This window comes from Mirounga angustirostris, unplaced genomic scaffold (assembly GCF_029215605.1).
Source record: "Mirounga angustirostris isolate CCGP_5_RB_7025 unplaced genomic scaffold, mMirAng1.0.hap1 SCAF_1, whole genome shotgun sequence".
NCBI classification, from domain to species: Eukaryota; Metazoa; Chordata; class Mammalia; order Carnivora; family Phocidae; genus Mirounga; species Mirounga angustirostris.
In genome coordinates, this window is record NW_026991709.1 from 150,525,070 (window position 1) to 150,544,076 (window position 19,007).

At 46.4% G+C, this 19,007-nt stretch overlaps 1 protein-coding gene across 2 annotated transcripts in view; it reads left to right on the top strand.

The window, feature by feature from the left end:
- TRANK1 (tetratricopeptide repeat and ankyrin repeat containing 1) overlaps nt 1-19,007 on the top strand; it is an 81,813-nt gene that overhangs the window by 54,334 nt on the left and 8,472 nt on the right. For both annotated transcript variants that reach the window (XM_045904068.2, XM_064590281.1), the window contains 5 exons: nt 842-998; nt 8,787-8,875; nt 12,244-12,347; nt 12,458-12,590; nt 17,613-17,758. In XM_045904068.2, coding sequence (XP_045760024.1) covers nt 842-998; nt 8,787-8,875; nt 12,244-12,347; nt 12,458-12,590; nt 17,613-17,758 — 629 coding nt within the window. The remainder of the gene's footprint in view (nt 1-841; nt 999-8,786; nt 8,876-12,243; nt 12,348-12,457; nt 12,591-17,612; nt 17,759-19,007) is intronic.

Consider the following 19,007-nt stretch of genomic DNA (forward strand, 5'->3'; position numbering starts at 1 on the left):
GAGAAACTACTGCCCTAGTTTTATGTCTTGTACAAAGTACAAAACAAACAGAATAGCAGTTATCAGGTTATTTCAGTAAATGCCTAGAAAGCTCTACAGAAATAAAAGTTAAGGGGCGCCTGGGTGGCTCAGTCGTTAAGCGTTTGCCTTTGGCTCAGGTCATGATCCCGGGGTCCTGGGATCGAGCCCTGCATGGGGCTCCCTGCTTGGTGGGAAGCCTGCTTCTCCTTCTCCCACTCCCCCTGCTTGTGTTCCCTCTCATGCTGTGTCTCTCTTTCAAATAAATAAATAAAATCTTAAAAAAAAAAGAAATAAAAGTTAAATCACTGCCAAGCTATGCAAACCTCTAGGTAGCCACAAATCCACTCCTGTTTGGAAATGTGCATTATTTAATCAAGTAGGCCCTCCCCGTGTTCAAGTCATAACCCCCTTATATCTGCAGCCCTCAATCATGGCATAAGTCATGAATAATTTTGTACTAATGATAGTGGTCATAGAAGTGTATGACTGGCTTAATTTGTAAAAATAAGGTATAGTAACTGTGTAAGTAAGATGTAGCCATTGGGATAAATTGAGTGAAATGTACATGGGACCTCTCTATACTATCTTCGTGCCTTCCTATGAACCTATAATTATTTCAAAATTACAGCCGATAAGGGCAGTCCTATGCTAATGTTGCTCCCTTGCTAGAGCTTCACTTATCTGTGCTGAGGCCGCAGTGAGCCTCCTGTCCTGCTCACGCTTCTGCTATGCTGAAATTTGGTTTTTGTATTTCACCAAATTGAAGTGTATCACGTTGAAGCTCTAGACAAAAAGTTCTCCGTCTTTGTCCTCAATTTAGCTCCTCAATGGAGAGCTGAAGCAACTATATACTGCCATCACACGGGCCCGGGTTAACCTCTGGATCTTTGATGAAAACCCAGAGAAGCGGGCTCCTGCTTTCAAATATTTCATGAGAAGAAATCTTGTCCAAGTTGTGAAGACAGATGAAAATAAAGGTAAGATCTCATTAAGATATTCTGGCTGTTGGATACAAAACATGTTACTCTCATTTAAATAATAATCCCCCCCCAAACAAAACAAAACAAAACGTTACTCTCAACTTCTTCTTATGGTCAGGTATAAAGGATATAGATTTTGAAAGCACTTTCTTTCCTTTCCACATTTCTTCTGAGAAATGAGAGTTCGTATTTACTGCTAAGGTGTGTGGGAAAGTGTGGTTGTAATGGGAGTGGGGGAGGTTAATACCTTCAGGGAAGATTTATTATTGGTCCTTTAAAGGTGAGGGTCATGGCAGGGGCCTGGCTGGCTCAGTCAGTAGTGTGTCTGACTCTTGATCTCAGGGTCGTGAGTTCAAGCCCCATGTTGTGTGTGGAGCCTCCTTAAGAAAAAAAAAAAAAAAGTGAGGGTCCTGGGCGAGGTTGAGAAGAAATAGGCTTTGTTGGGGGGAACACAAATTGCTATGGTCTTTGGACAGCTGACTGGCAGTATCTATCAAAATTAAAAATGTGCTGGGTTAAAAGTGACCCAGCAATTCCTGTTCCAGGAACCTATCCTAGAGATGTTCTTGTAATAGAATCTCAAAGATACATGCACAAGAGTGTTCCTCACAGCCCCATTTGTAATTATAAGAAACTAAAATGACCTAAGTGTCTAGCAGTGAGGAACTGTTCTTGGGGGCTGCTCTGGTCCTAGGACTGGTAAGTGCGGCTTGTTGAGGAGATAGGGACACCTTTCACTTTTCCCCTTCTGTGCTGTTTGCAGTGTTTAAAAAGCCAAACCAATATTGTGTGTTGTTTTGATCACTTACTGACTAATTAAAAAAATGGAGTGCAGATCTCCTGATAGGATAACTAGCGGGAGAAGTCATCAGCCCTTCATAAAGGAGAAAATTGTTGTCCTTCTTATGGGTTAGCCGTTGAGTCGGCTCCTCCAGGCCACAGTTAATTTCTCTACGGATAGGGGAAAGTGCAGGGCTCAGCCACTGTGCAGGGGTCTGCTGCTTTCCTGAGCATTTTCTGGCCAGTTTTATGGAGACTATTTTTGGTGGCAGCCAATGGCTCAGTTGGGGACCAGGGTTAGCTGTTCTGTTTCTGGGCCCTGGCTGTTGGGTGTAATGGGGAAAGTTGAAGTCTTGGAATGAAAAAACCCTAGCTTCTCATTAGAATTTTCCACCTGTGCAGCCACGTGACCTTGTCCAGACCCACTTTCTCACCCTGGGCCTTCACTTCTTCAACGAAAAGGGAGGGGGCAGGCTGGCCTGCTGTGGTCGTTCTTAATCTCCCCTGTGGCGCCTATTCCTTTCATTCCCAGAGTAGATTCTGGCACCTGTTATAAGAGATCATCAAGATAGCCAATTTTCTTTCATTTAAAGATTCCAAATGAAACAAGATCACAATTTATTTTCTGTCTTGGTAGCGTTAAGAATACAAGAAAAAGGACAGTCTTTTTTTTTTTTTTTTAAAGATTTTATTTATTTGAGAGAGAGAGAATGAGAGAGAGCACATGAGAGGGGGGAGGGTCAGAGGGAGAAGCAGACTCCTTGTCGAGCAGGGAGCCCGATGTGGGACTCGATCTAGGGACTCCAGGATCATGACCTGAGCCGAAGGCAGTCGCTTAACCAACTGAGCCACCCAGGTGCCCCCCCCAAAAGGACAGTCTTAAGTGTGTTGTAAGTTGCACATGGTAACGTCTATGAGAACATCTGTTCCCACTGTGCAGGGGGAGCTGGGGATGAGCGGAGTGACTGTGTAATTTGGGTGTCTTTATCATCGTGCCGGCAGCATTCGCCTGCCCTATGTGGAGCTACCGGGGAGCTCCCTGTGAGGATAAAATGTCACCGGAGCATGGATAGCATGCACAGAGTCAGGACAAGACGCTGCAAAGTCATCTTTGCACACGGCGCTGCAGGACATGGCAGAGGGCCGGTGAGAGGGAGTTTGCGACTTCTAAAGGAAGCTGGCGTGTCTGCTTGGCTGCCCTCCATTGCTATCCATGGGCTGGGGTATCCTGGACCCCTTCGGCCCAGATTTAGCTCTCAACCTTGTGTTGGTCATCAGTCTTCCATATGCTTCTTGCAGCTGAGGCTCAGAACCTGCAGAGAGGGGTTGCCTACGGCTGTTGATGCTCGGGGGGCTGCAGGAGGGGTGGCTAATCTAGTTGCCAGCAGGCTAGTGTGACAGCAGAAGGGCCTGACAGCAGGTGGTTGTGACATTCCATGTCCACCGATGGGGACGTGTCACATTGCTTACCCTGAGGGCAAAGTTTGCACATTTGAAAATACTGTAAAACCCTGTCACCTTGTCCTCTGTGTGGGAGTTTGCCAAGAGCCACATGGCTCTGGATTTTCAAGGAGGAATTAGAATATTCTGTCTTCTAATCTATCGCTGTAGGAGAGGAAGGTAGACCGAAGATCAAAAACTGGGTAACATCCTTTCTTCCCTCTGCCTCCTCTTTCCAAAAGCCACAACAACCTGGCTTGGTAAGCTAAAATCCGTCTTAAAATGAATCCCGGAAGGGGGGTGGAGCAAGATGGCGGAGGAGTAGGAGACCTGGATTTCGTCTGGTCTCAGGAATTCAGCTGGATAGGGATCAAACCATTCTGAACACCTACAAACTCAACAGGAGATCAAAGAAAAGAATAGCAGCAACTCTCTGAACAGAAAAGCGACCACTTTCTGGAAGGTAGGACGTGCAGAGAAGTGAATCCGAAGCAATATTAGGGAGGATAGACGGCGGGGGAGAGGGCCTCCCTCGGCTGCTTCTGGCAAGTGATAGAGTCGCGGAGCACAAGATCGGAACTTTTAGAAGTCGGCTCCACTGAGGGATGTCGCTCCGGTGGCTAAGCGGGGGGTGGAACCCTTGAGGGGACAGTGTGGTCTCAGGACCCTCGGGGTCACAGAAAGACCGGGGGTGCCTGGGTGTGGCAGAGCTCCCAGGGATCGGAACGGGGAAGCCGGCTGCAGAGGCGGAGCCCAGGCGTGGGCTCTCAGCTCGGGGTGGCCATAAACCGTGATCCGCGGCACAGTCGGGCCCCTGCTCCTCCAGCAGGGACCCAACAAGCGGCAGATCCGGGGAGATTCCCCTTCCTCCCCGGGGAGGAGCAGCGCGGGAGCGCACCGCGGGGATCTGCTGGGTTTGGAGACTCCACCCGGGGTCGGGTGCCAGAGATAGAAATGCTCAGTCACAGGCCGGGTGAGCACAGAGTGTGGCTGGAGACCGGGGAGATGGGAGTGACTGACTGCTTTTCTCTGGGGGCTCACTGAGGAGCGGGGCCCCGAGTTCTCGGCTCCTCCAGGGCGGAGATTGGGAGGCCGCCATTTTCATTCTCGGCCTCCAAAGCTGAACGGAAAGCTTGCAGGGAACAAAAGCTCCGGAGAGCAAACTCGAGCAGATTACTTAGCCTGGACCGGCAAGGGCGGGGCAATTCTGCCTCCGGCAAATACATTCGGGAACCATGGCAACAGGCCCCTCCCCCAGAAGATCAGTGAGAACAGCCAGCCAAGACCAAGTTTACCAATCAATGAGAACGGCAGAACTCCAGCACTAGGGGAATAGTGCACGTAGAATTCATGGCTTTTTTACCATGATTCCTTAGTCTTTCCAAGTTAATTTTTTTTAACTTTTTTTTTTTAATTTTTCTTTTTCCCTTTTTCAACCAACATCTTATCAATCCCTTTATTAAAAAACATTTTTATTTTTCATTTTTAGAGTCATAGTCTATCCCTTCATAGTAGTTACCCTTATTTTTGATATATATATATATATATATATTTAAATTGTTCTCTCTTTAAAATTTTGAGATACAGTTTCTTCTAACAGATCAAAATATACCTTAAATCTCTAGTGTATGGCTTTGTTCTAGTCTCCTGCCTGATCACATTCTCTCCCTTTTTTTTTCTTTTCTTTTTAAATACTCTTCTTTTTTCTTCCAAACAAATTCTTATCTATCAATTCCTTTTATAAAATCTTTTATAATTTTCATCTTTACAGTCATACTCCATCCCTTCACTGTATTAACCCTTATTTTTGTACATACATAAGTTTTTCATTCTTTAAAATTTTGGGAGGCACTTTCTTCTAATGACCAAAATACACCCAAAATCTAGTGTGTGGCACTGATCTATGTACCAGCCTGATCATATTTGATCATATTGTTTTTTTTTGTTTTATTCTGTTTTTGTTTGTTTTTATCTTTTTATCTTTTTTTTCTTTTTCTTTTCTCTTTCTTTCCCTTTCTTTTCCCCCAGTTTCAGGTCTTTTCTGATTTGTTTAGTGTATATTTTCTGGGGACGTTGTTACCCTGTTAGCATTTTGTTCTCTCATTCATCTATTCTCCTCTGGACAAAATGACAAGGTGGAAAAAAACCACTCAATAAAAAGAACAAGAGGTAGTACCCACTGCCAGGGACCTACTCAATATGGACATTAGTACGATGTCAGAACTAGAGTTCAGAATGATGATTTTAAAGATACTAGCTGGGCTTGAAAAAAGCATAGAAGTTATTAGAGAAACCCTTTCTGGAGAAATAAAAGAACTAAAATCTAACCAAGTCGAAATCAAAAAGGTTAGTAATGAGGTGCAATAAAAAATGGGGGCTCTACAATCTATACATTCAATGCAATCCCCATCAAAATACCATCCACTTTTTTCAAAGAAATGGAACAAATCATCCTAAAGTTTCTATGGAACCAGAAAAGACCCCGAATAGCCAGAGGAATGCCAAAATACTAGCCAATAGGATCCAACAGTACATTAAAAGGATTATTCACCATGACCAAATGGGATTTATTCCTGGGCTGCAAGGTTGGTTCAACATCTGCAAATCAATCTGTGTGATACAATACATTAATAAAAGAACAAGAGCCATATGATCCTCTCAATAGATGCAGAAAAAGCATTTGACGAAGTACAGCATCCTTTCTTGATCAAAACTCTTCAGAGAATAGGGATAGAGGGTACATACCTCAATATCATAAAAGCCATCTATGAAAAACCCACAGTGAATATCATTCTCAATGGGGAAGAACTGAGAGCTTTCCCCCTAAGGTCAGGAATGCGGCAGGGATGTCCACTATCATCACTGCTATTCAACATAGTATTAGAAGTCCTAGCCACAGCAATCAGACAACAAAAAGAAATCAAAGGCATCCAAATCGGCAAAGAAGAAGTCAAACTCTCACTCTTTGCAGATGATATGACACTTTATGTGGAAAACCCAAAAGACTCCACCCCAAAACTGCTAGAACTCATACAGGAATTCAGTCAAGTGGCAGGATATAAAATCAATGCACAGAAATCAGTGGCATTCCTATACACCAACAATAAGACAGAAGAAAGAGAAATTAAGGAGTCGATCCCATTTACAATTGCACCCAAAGCCATAAGATACCTAGGAATAAATCTAACCAAAGAGGCAAAGGATTTGTACTCAGAAAACTATAAAATGCTCATGAAAGAAATTGAGGAAGACACAAAGAAATGGAAAAACGTTCCATGCTCATGGATTGGAAGAACAAATGTGAAGATGTCAATGCTACCTAGAGCAATCTACACATTCAGTGCAATCCCCATCAAAATACCATCCACTTTTTTCAAAGAAATGGAACAAATCATCCTAAAATTTGTATGGAACCAGAAAAGACCCCGAATAGCCAGAGGAATGTTGAATAAGAAAAGCAAAGCTGGCGGCATCACAATTCTGTACTTCAAGCTCTATTACAAAGCTGTCATCATCAAGACAGTATGGTACTGGCACAAAAACAGACATATAGATCAATGGAGCAGAATAGAGAACCCAGAAATGGACCCTCAACTCTCTGGTCAACTAATCTTTGACAAAGCAGGAAAGAATGCCCAATGGAAAAAAGATAGTCTCTTCAACAAATAGTGTTGGGAAAATGGACAGCCACATGCAGAAGAATGAAACTGGACCATTTCCTTACACCACACACAAAAATAGACTCCAAATGGTTGAAAGACCTAAATGTGAGACAGGAGTCCATCAACATCCTAAAGGAGAACACAGGCAGCAACCTCTTTGACCTCAGCTGCTGCAACTTCTTCCTAGAAACATCACCAAAGGCAAGGGAAGCCAGGGCAAAAATGAACTATTGGGATTTCATCAGGATAAAAAGCTTTTGCACAGCAAAGGAAACAGTCAACAAAACCAAAAGACAACCGACAGAATGGGAGAAGATATTTGCAAATGACATATCAGATAAAGGACTAATATCCCAAATCTGTAAAGAACTTATCAAACTCAACACCCAAAGAACAAATGATCCAGTCAAGAAATGGGCAGAAGACATGAACAGACATTTTTCCAAAGAAGACATCCAAATGGCCAATAGACACATGAAAAAGTGCTCAACATTGCTCGGCATCAGGGAAATCCAAATCAAAACCTCAATGAGATACCACCTCACACCAGTCAGAATGGCTAAAATTAACAAGTCAGGAAATGACAGATGTTGGTGGGGATGCGGTGAAAGGGGAACCCTCCCAACAGTGGGAATGCAAGCTGGTGCAACCACTCTGGAAAACAGTATGGAGGTTCCTCAAAAAGTTGAAAATAGAGCTACCATACGATCCAGCAATTGCAGTACTGGGTATTTACCCCAAAGATACAAATGTAGGGATCCGAAGGGGTACGTGCACCCCGATGTTTATAGCAGCAATGTCCACAATAGCCTAAATGTGGAAAGAGCCAAGATGTCCATCGACAGGTGAATGGATAAAGAAGAAGTGGTATATGTATACAATGGAATATTATGCAGCCATCAAAAGGAATGAGATCTTGCCTTTTGCAACGTTGTGGATGGAACTGGAGGGTGTTATGCTGAGCGAAATAAGTCGATCAGAGAAAGACATGTATCCTATGACCTCACTGATATGAGGAATTCTTAATCTCAGGAAACAAACTGAGGGTTGCTGGAGTGGGGGGTGGGGTGGGAGGGACGGGGTGGCTGGGTGATAGACACTGGGGAGGGTATGTGCTCTGGTAAGCGCTGTGAATTGTGCAAGACTGTTGAATCACAGATCTGTACCTCTGAAACAAATAATGCAATATATGTTAAGAAAGAAAAAAAAAAGAAGAAGAAGAATGTAGCAGGAGGGGAAGAATGAAGGGGGGGAATTGGAGGGGGAGATGAACCATGAGAGACGATGGACTCTGAAAAACAAACTGAGGGTTCTAGAGGTGAGGGGGGTGGGAGGATGGGTTAGCCTGGTGATGGGTATTAAAGAGGGCACGTTCTGCATGGAGCACTGGGTGTTATGCACAAACAATCATGGGACACTACATCAAAAACTAATGATGTAATGTATGGTGATTAACATAACAATAAAAAATTAAAAAAAAATGAATCCTGGAAAGACAACACAGGCAGCTGTAATAAAGCCACAAACCATATTGTCTTACAGTACTGGAGGCAAGACGTTCAAGATCAAGGTGTCAGCAGGTTGGTTTCTTCTGAGGCCCCTCTCCTTGGCTTGTAGATGGCTTTTCCTCCATGTGAGCCCCTGGTGTCTCTTTCTGTGTGTGTTAATCTCCTCTTCTTGTAAGGACATAGATTGGACTAGGATTCACCTGAATGGCTTTGTTATAATTTCATCACAACTTTAAAGGCCCTGCCTCCAAATATAGCCCACATTCTGAGGCATTGAGGTTTAGGGCTTCAACATATGAATTTTTGGGGTGGGGAGGGGGCAGACTTCAGCCCATAAGGACAAGTTTAAGGGAATGAACACCCAGAGAAGCAAACCCACTTTTTTTTCATTTTAGACTTTGATGACAGTATGTTTGTTAAGACCTCAACGCCTGAGGAGTGGATCGCACAAGGAGAATATTACGCTAAACACCAGTGCTGGAAGGTAAGGAGCCGGGCTGGGAGCCAGTGGGGGAGGTCTTTGTGACTGGTGACCTCATCAGGCCTCACAGGCAGGTTTTCCACCATCATCCTTGCCAGCAGGATAGGGCGAAGGCTGTGGTGCCTGTGCTTCTTCGGAAACATCAGGCTGCCCTGCGATGAGGAGAGCTCCTCGCCCAGCTCCTTCTCCAGGGCAAGCATGACAACCTTCCACCGTGGCCAAGTGTCGGCATGACTTGCAGGAAAATGGAGGGTCATGACCTCTGCCCCGCCGACAAACCCCTCTGCTTATTTTCTTTCCTTCTTGTGCTCTGTGTTTAAACATTTTTGCTGTCGTCCCACCGCATTTTAAAATAGTCACAGATTGGTCATTTGTTTTTCATGTTTTTCAAATTTGATCTGACATAGACTTGACTGCCAAGCTGAGTCTGGTGAGCAGGGGTTAAGCTTCATCACTAGACTCAGTTGACCAATTCTGGGCCACAAGCCATCCTAGTGAGCTTGAGCAGCCTTCTTCCAGCTAGTGTTATCTCTGCCAGTCCTCTGGAAATAATGAAACCAGCGTGAAGAGCCTCATCCCTCTCCCGACGGTCATCCCTACACATCACACAGTTTCCGGTCGGGCACTGTGGCATGTGTGTTTCCCAGGATGCAGTGGTGATGATGTCTCCCCCTGCAAGGCACAGACACCTTCAGCTCAACAAACTCATCACGGGCCCTGTCTCGTTCCATTTCTTCCTTGTGTCATCTGCGGCTTGTCAGAAGCACAATGACTGCAGCAGGTCATGCAGCCTGTTCCCTTGGCAGCATCGCAAGCAGGGCTGAAGGGTGGACGCTTTTCTTCTTGGGGGTCTCTCTCTTTATCGTGAAGTCCCCCGTGGACTTCTCCTTACGTCTCACTGCTCGGTACTAGGTCACGTGCCCATGCCTGTTGCCAGGGAGTCTGGGAGAGCAGTCCCGTCCTGCAGTTTCAGCCCTTCGTCGGAGGCAGGTTCTGCCGTCACGCAAGGGAGGGAGAGGGGTGCCCTGTGGGCCGGTAACCAACAGCCGGATTTAGCGGAGTGGCTCCTGTAGTCTCAGCCGGGTGACCCACGTCTGAACTCAGCAACCAGTCCGCAAGCAGGTCTGCTTCTGGGGCTTGGTCGGCTCTTGGCTCGGATGATCGGCGTGAATGGGGTTCCTGAATCACGTGCACTTCATCCTCCAGCGGGTGAGCCTGGGCTTGTTCACCTGGTGCCCCAGCAGCGTTCAAAGAGCAGAGGAGCATAGGGGGCCCCCTGACGCCTGGCCTCGGAGCTGGCCCTCTGTCGCTTTTGGTACATTCTGTTGGCCTGAGCAGGTCATGGCCCAGATCTGAAGGGAGGGGTCATAGGCAGCATGTCTATGCATGGGTGGGAGAAGCTGCAGAATTACAAGGTAAAGGGGCATGGGCAGAAACAGGGAGGACTGAAGGACTGTTGCCACCTTGCAGTCAGCCCTAAAGGGTGAGAGAACAGAATGCGCGCCATTGTGTGTTTGGGCGTGTCTGCCAAGCGTTTGCATAAATTTGTAGTATTTAGCGGCTGGAGGTTGACGGAGCTCTGAAACTTTCTTCTCTGCCCATCCTTGTTAAACCTTGGCTGTTGCTGTAAAACCAAGATCCTTTTTCGGGGGAGGAGCAGGGAGGGAAGGGCGGGATAATATGGCCAGCAGGTATGGATATGAAATCGGAAAACTAGATAGCCTTTCCCTTTATTCCTTTCAGAACACTGTTGGTGTTAACCCATATGTGTTGCCCGTGGATTTCCAATTCTTTATCCCTTTACAAGAGGCTTTTGAACGTTTGAATCTAAAATCCTTTTTTTATGGGAATTGGCACAGATGAGAATGTTATAAAAAGCCTTCCCCTCACCTGATTTTATTTTGATTCTGCTAAAGGGCTTCAGGACTCAGGTGGTTTATTAAGTTTTTGGCTGCATGTCAGTGAATGTTCCAGAACCACCATAGAAATGGCAATCACTTGAGATTGATTCATTCAACAAATTCCTGTTGAGCTGTGGGCCAAACACCGTGTTTAGGTTGCAGGGATGTGATGGTGAGCGGGACAGGCACTCAGAAGAGTGTCCAGCCCCAGCTGTTGCAGGTATCACAGAGGAGAGACCAGTTGCTCCTAGAACCACCTGTCCTGGACAGGGAGGCCAGGGAAGGCTGCTCTAAGTAGGAGCCTTGAGCTAAGGCCTATAGGATGAATGAAGTTAACTGGACAGAGAAGGGGTGGAAGAGCATTTCAATCAGAAGGAGTAGCATGTGTAAAAGTCCTGTGGTGGGAAAGAGTGTGGCACAGGTCATGGGAATGCAAGGAGGCCCATGAGGCTGGGGAAGCTGAAGCAAAGAGCCTGAGGGAACAAGATGTCATCTTGTCTACTTAATCCTTCCCTTGCCCACACTGAGACCTAATCTTTACATGCTGGACCAGATGTGACTTTCTGCCCTATAGCCTGTGCGTTGAGACATGGTGTCTGCATTCCTGCTTTAGAAAAGCAGCTTTCTGCTGGCAGGAATGGGGGTCCAGGCAACATTCCTGTGATGCTCGTCTGCCCACTTTGTACCTGCTAACACAGACCTGCATGACCCAGGGCTCTAGCCAGTTATCTTCTGGGATGTGTGGTGACACCATCTCCATCCCCATCCCTACCCCCATTTCTGTGCTGCGGCTGTTTCACCAAGACTGTTGGTTAGCCATTATAGTTACCGTCTAGAGAGAACCTGTGTGGGGCCCAGAAGAGCCACTGGGTGACTTTGGGCCCACGGCTCTGTGTTTTTGTTACTGTATATACAATGAGAAGGATGAAACTTCTCACACATGGCTATTGGAAGATTAAGTGAGGGTGTTAATTATGGCGGCTTATAAAAATATATCCTGTATAGCTTTTCCATGGATTCTGGGCACTTTCAAGATTTTATTTATTTGAGAGAGAGAGCGAGACAGAGCGTGTGCACAAGCAGGGGTGGAGGAACAGAGGGAGAGGGAGAAGCAGGCTTCCCGCTGAGCAGGGAGCCCGATGCGGGGCTGGATCCCAGGACCCTGGGATCATGACCTGAGCCGAAGGCAGACGCTTAACCGACTGAGCCACCCAGGCACCTCTCTGGGTGCTTTCAAAAGGAACCTTTGAGTGGGAAGTGTTCGGGGGTAACATTATTGGGCTTTATCCTGTGAGGCCTTTTTTTTTTTTTTAGCTCATCAGCACGTTCCTGCTCCCCCACAGGCTGGGCTGGGATGTGGGATGAGACTCACTGCCTTGTCAGTGCAAACATGGCACGTGTGCTTTAACCCTTGTTCTGTATGTCACCTCCATTCCCTTGCTGGGAATCAAGACATTTTGCCTCTTTTAGGTTGCCGCCAAGTGTTACCAGAAAGGAGGTGCATTTGAGAAGGAGAAGTTGGCGCTGGCCCACAACACCGCCCTGAACATGAAATCCAAGAAAGTCAGCCCCAAGTAAGAGTCTTGGGGGTCATCTCAGGGCCGCTCTGGTGAGATTGGCTGGTGGGATCTGTTGGGGCTAGGTCACCATTCCATGGGTACTCTGTTTTCTCTCCCTCTTCCAGGGAGAAGCAGGTGGAGTACTTGGAACTGGCCAAGACCTATTTGGAGTGCAAGGAGCCAAAGCTGTCCCTTAAGTGCCTGAGCTACGCCAAGGAGTTCCGGCTGTCCGCCCAGCTGTGTGAGAGGCTGGGGAAGGTACGGGCCTAGCCTGCATTCCGCTGGGAGAACTGGGCTCCCTCAGCCCCTGCTTGAGTCAGGGAGGAGCTCTGGGCCTCCAAAGAGGGAGAGGTCGGCTCTGAAGACTATAGGGCAGCCATCTTTTCTCCACTTGCCCGAGTGTTTACGTGGCTCCAGAGATGTGTGTGTGCGCATGCGTGTCCACATCTGTGCGAACGTTTGCGACCTGATGTTAATCACAGGAAGGCCAATTGTTCAAATCAAAGATTTTATTTATTTATTTGACAGAGAGAGACACAGTGAGAGAGGGAACACAAGCAGGGGGAGTGGGAGAGGGAGAAGCAGGCTTTCCGCTGACCAGGGAGCCCGATGTGGGGCTCGATCCCAGGGTCCTGGGATCAAGACCTGAGCCGAAGGCAGACGCTTAACCACTAATCCACCCAGGCGCCCCCAGTTGTTCAAATCAAAGGGGAGGTGGGTTTTGGAATATTCCTGCCTTCCCGTCCTCCATGTTCGGTCTGGAGTCTGCCTGTGTGAATGGCCTGGCATTGACATAGTGGTTTTTCTGTGTTCTCAGTAATTGTTCTATATGTGCACCAACCAATCTGGCAGCCACTAGCTACATGTGGCTATTTAATTTATAATTTAATGAAAATGTAATAAAATTACAAATACAGTTCCTCAGTCTCACTAGCCACACTTCAAGTGCTCATTGTTCTAGAATATTTCCATCATCACAGCGCTGTCGGATATACCCGCTGATTAGAACTTAGCTACTCACAGAGTGGTCGGCAGGCTGGTGGTGGGTCACAGATTTTTATTTGTCTGCAACAAGATTAACACAGAAGATGAAAGTAACCAGTGAGAGACTGTTACAGCACTTTGGCATTGCCGTAACCTCCAATCGGTGATGACTTTTTTAGTGATTCTTTTGTCTTTCTCATTGAGATATAATTGGCATGTAAAATGATATCAGTTAGGGGTATACCACTAATGATCTGATATATGTATGTATTGTGAGATGATTACTACAGTAAGTTTCATTAACGTCCATCACTATACAGAGTTACAAAATTTTTTTTCTTGTGATGAGGTCTTTTAAGATTCATTTTCTTAGTAACTTTCAAATATACAATACAGTGGTAACTATAGCCACCATCCTATACCTCACACGATTCAGCTGGGGCTGCTGAACTCCCCGCCCCGGGGGTAGGGGCTTTATGCCCCTCCAAGAGGGGGGTGGGTTTCCACATCTCTCTGTGAAATGTAGTAGCTCCTGGATCCTCAGAGCACCCTGGGCATTGGGTGGGGTGGGGGTGGCACTTACCGGGGACTTTGAAGTGTGGCCCCAAGTCCGTGTAAAGATCGTAAGGCCCTCCTGGTGCTGCCTGCCCTGCTCCCTGTTTATTAGGGGATGTGACTTGTTAGGGTGTGGGAGATGGGGATGGGATAAGGATTTCAGGGCAGGTCCTAAGGATTTCAGTTTGGGTCCTAAGGTCCTAGGAACTAAGATAGCTTCCAACCTTACCATGTTCCTTGGTCGCCAACCCTTCAGTCTCCCATGCCACCACATGGACCCTAAGTGGTGATGGCTACAGGGAACCAGCCTAAGCCTTTGTGTCCCCTTTTTGTGTACCAGTGCCTGCCATGACTGAGTCAGAGATCTTCTCCTTACTCACGTTGCCTACCCCCCCACCCCTAGCCTGGCAAGCTCTTCCTCAGAAAATAGGAGGCCCAGGGACCAGTAGGCCATTAGTACAGCCTATGTTCCCTTCCTCGGGACTTCAGTGTCTTCAAAATGTGGAGGCCACTCTGCTCCTGGAAACACAGCCTTCCCTGTTTCCTTCCCCTTCCACAGGCTTGACCTCTGGTGGCAGCCTCTTCTGCTTCCTCTCCCCAGTATGTTCTAGCAGCTCCAAGCCCCACCCAGGGAAGGGGCTGATCTCTTTCTTTGCTCAGGCTCCTCCCTGGAAGGGGGTCCAACCTGAGCCAGCCTCAAACCTCATGTGGTCCTCCCACCAAACTAACCAGCACGATTCAAGTTGATCAGCTTGGCAGCAGTCTTTGTCAACATCCTTAGACCAAATTGCCTCCGTGTTCCCAGCCCCCAGATGTGTGCTACCCCCGCAAAGAAATGTTTGTGAGGCGGCCCTGGGGGTATAAGACTTTTTTTGCAGGGATTCCTCTGCCTCACCTGTTTCTTGCCTGAGAGAGACATTGGTTTCCCTGGAAACCTCTCAAGGCCCTTGCTCTGGATGGCAGGTGGGGACCCTTCCCCTCAGGGAGCAGACATGCAGAGCAGGGGGCTGCCGCTTAGAGCCAGCCCTCTGTTCTCTCTCTGGTTGGGCACAAGCTTGGCACCTAAGAGGACGTGCATTCCCACTTGGGGGTTTTCCTTCTGAGTAATCAGCATCGTCAGGAGAGGACAAGAGATGGGGTGGTAGGTGCTCTGGTTATGGGGTTGTATTCATGTGGCTGAGATGGGTCTAGATGCTCCCTGCTCTGTAAGGTCTCTGGACATAGAAGAACCTCATACCTGAATCTTCTTTGTATTTTGGCACTTGGTGTAGATTGTCTAGAGAAATAAAAGCCAGCTCAGATTTACTAGAGGGTCTGGCATATGTGTTTTGTCTTGTTTCACTTTGATTTTGTTTTCTTTGGACCTCAGGTGCGGTGAGTAGAATTTTGAAATGAAATATTCAACATGAAGAGATGGGCCCTTACTGGGTGCCAGGCACTCTGGGTGCTCAGTGGCCAGCAGGTGGCAATGCAGGGGCCTCTGCCTTCCTAGTGTGGGAGAGGGATGACAGACTAGCCAGAAGCATAGGAGATGCCCGTGCTGATGAGGCCAGGTGACCAGGGGAGAGAGGTGTCAGGTGCCGCTGTTTTAGGCAGGGGGTGGGCAGGGAGCTGCCTTTTTTTGTTTGTTCTTTTTTTAAATTTAAATTCGAGTTAGTTGACCTACAGTTCAATATTGGTTTCAGGAGTAGAGTGGTTCAGTGGTTCATCATTTACATATAACACGGGGTGCCTGTCATCACTAGTGCCCTCCTTAATCCCCATCCCCCGTCTAGCCCATCCCCCACCCACCTCCAACCCTCAGTTTGTTCTCTATAGTTAAGGGAGCTGCCTTTTGAGCAGAGACTGTGAGCAGTGCTGCAGGGCATCGCAGGCCAAGCATCCTTGCAGGCAAGAGCCCTCCAAGGTGGCAGTGTGTCGGGGAGCTCGAGAAACAGCAAGAGAGCTGGTTGGGCCAGAACAGAGTGAGTGGGTAGAAGTGGTAAAATGAGCAAGAGAGGGTGGCAGGAGCAAATCAGGTAGGGCCTCAAAGTCCGTGGTCGGGACTGGATTTTGTCCAGAGGTGACAGGGAGCCGGTGGAAGGTTCTGACTGCAGGAGCGACATGGAACTCATTGTTTGGATGCTCTGGGAGGAGGTGTGTAGGCAGCAAAAGTAGAAGCAGACAGGCCAGTGGGGAACAGGCCAAGGCTGGATGGTGTGGCTTGGATTGCCATGAGGGTGCTGGAGGTGGTGGGAAGGGAATTTGGGCAAACGTTGGGAGAGCCAAGCATAAAGTATTACCCGAGGGGCTGGCTGGAAGTGTGGGAGGAAGAGTGGGATAGAATTTTGTGTCCATGGCAAACCCACTGGTGGTTTTCGTCTGTTCGTCCTCTTTCTCTTCATGGTTGCTGTCCGTTCCCATTCTCTCCCCCCGCCGGCAGCCATTCCAGTGCATTTAATGTGGAGCCCCCATTTGCATGCTTAAGTGAAAAGCAAATAGTAATATTTTCTATACATATATATTTTAAGCTTATTTAAATGGCATATTTTTCTGTTTTTTTTGTTTTTGTTTTTGTTTTTGTTTTTTACTTTTTCCACGCCCTGCTATAGTGTTAAGGTCTGGCCAGGTTTCTGACCCCTGATAGTAATCCAGAACGGACATCCCTGCCTTTGACTTATCCATTTCGCTAGTGGTGAACGTCCAAGTTACCACCAACTCCCTGCTGCCACATACAGGACTGTGGTGTAGTGTGTCTCCTTCCAGTCCTGGGTGCTGCCAGAAGTGGGCTTGCTGGCCCTAGGGTATGCATGTACTTAATTTCACTAGGTGAAAGTGGAAGCCACTTTTCTTTCTAGAACAGCGGTGCCAGTTTGTGCATTAGGGTTCCATGTGCCCCACCTTTTTGACCACATTCAATGGGTTCTGATTTTCTAATTTTTGCAGACTTCATGGATGTGTCTCACTGTGGTTTTAATTCACAATTCTTTGTTAGTGAGGTTGAGCATCTTTATTGATTTGTTAGTCATTCAAGTTTCCCTCCACTGTGACCTGCCACTTTATATCCTTTACCTAGTTTTCTGCTGGGTTTCCAGGAGTCTTTTTCTTGTGGTTGTAGGAATCCATTTAATGTTCTAGACCTGTCCAGTCCAATGGAGTAGCCATTAACCACAGGTGGAAAATAAGGTTAAAACTGATGAAAATGAAATGAAATAAAAAATTTTGGTTCCTCCTTTACGCTACCCACATTTCATGTACTTACTCTTCACACGTGGCTAGTGGCTACCATATTGGCTAGCATAGTTGTAGAACATTTCCATCTTCACAGCAAGATCTCTTTGACAGTGCTGGTCTAGATGTTAATGTTTGTCTTCTCTCTGTTAACTTTGTTTCACATGCCCTTTGTTCAACAGTTATGATATAATTGAAACCATCAGTTTTTCCCCTGATGTTTGAGTGTTTTGGGTTTTGTTGAGGACTTTCTTTACCTCAGGGTCACAAAGATATTGTCATACATTTTCTTCCAATAGTTTTCGCATTTAGATCTTTGACCTATCTAAAGGTTAAATTTGTGTATGGTGTGAGGTTGGGATTTAACTTTCTTTTTCTCCCTATAAAGAATTTGTTTTCCTAATATTACCTATGTCTTAGTGTTTTTCACTGGATCCTAACAGCAGACAATACTATTCATGGTGTTGGCTTATTTTTAAGATAAAAGGTTATGCTATGAATACTCTAAGAGTATGTTTTACTCTGTCCTAGATAAAAGATGCTGCCTGTTACTATAAGCGAAGCCAGTGCTACAAAGATGCTTTCAGATGCTTTGAGCAGATTCAGGAATTCGATCTAGCACTCAAAATGTACTGCCAGGAGGAGCTTTTTGAAGAAGCTGCTATTGCAGTGGAAAAGTAGGTGGTTTTATTCTCTCCCTTCCTCCACCCTGTTCCCTCCATCCCACTGCTCTCTGGGGCATCCTACCCTGGATGGTGTTATCCTGCTCTTCTGAAGTGACTTGCCCATGTCACCCTCCTTCCGCTTGAGTCGTGGCATTGGTGCTGGGTCAGGAGCTCCTTGAAGGCAAGAGCCAAGCCTAAAGGATTACCCAAGGAGCTGGATGGGAAGTGTGGGAGGAAAAAGAGCGGAATATAATCTTCTCTTCACAGCAAACCCACCATTGGTTTTAATTTGTTCATTCTCTTCCTCTTCATGGCCAGTCTTCATTTCTGTTCTGTCCCCATTGGCAGCCATTGCAGTGCTTTTAGGATACACACCCTTAGTATATGTATATTTCATATACTCTACTCTCTTTATAAGCTTTGACACCGTGTCATAAGGAGAAGGGGTAGAAGAAGATGAAGGGTTTGTTACAAGTGTGTACATAACACACATGGCAATTTTGTGCTTAATGATGGTTCTGTCCTCTTCCGCCTTTACCTGTGGAGTTGACAGTTTTGCTGAATGGGTGGATAAAGGTAAGAGCACTAGTGGGCCATCAGGATTTTGCTTCACCACAATCTACTGGCAGATCCTCAGCCATGCACTCGTACATATGTGTATGAACACGTACCCTCGTAAGTTTCATACTTGACCACTGGAGGCCTTCTTGAACCTTTAGCCTAGTTCATATTCCAAAGGTGAAGTGGAGATGGTGGGGTTAATGGTTGACAAGGAATATAGAAATAGCATGTTGTTGATGCCCCTAGGAGATCTTCCTGGTGGTATGGGACAGCTAGAATCAGAGTCTGCTATTCTGCGTTTCTGTTGAGCAGGAGTTGAGTCCACTCTCAGCTCCTGGAAAAGTAGGGTGTGGGTTGGTTCTACATTTCTTTTGCTTTCTACCAAATTATACCTATGACAAAATGAACATAACTGACCCAGATGTTCAAACTTCAGATTTTTATTTTTTAAGTCAGCTTTTATTTAAGTATATATTCAAAAAGGTGCACATAATTCTCACAAAATTAATATACTTGTGTAACCAGTACCTCAGTAAAGATACTCAGTACTTTGAGTTTTATTTTTGGAAATGGAAAAGTACGTGTTCAGGGCCATGGCTGGTAAATGAGCATGTTCTTTTATCCAGGTCTTTGGTACTATTCTCTATGTGATACATGCAATGGGTGTGTATTAGTCAGCTCAGGCTACCATAACAAAATG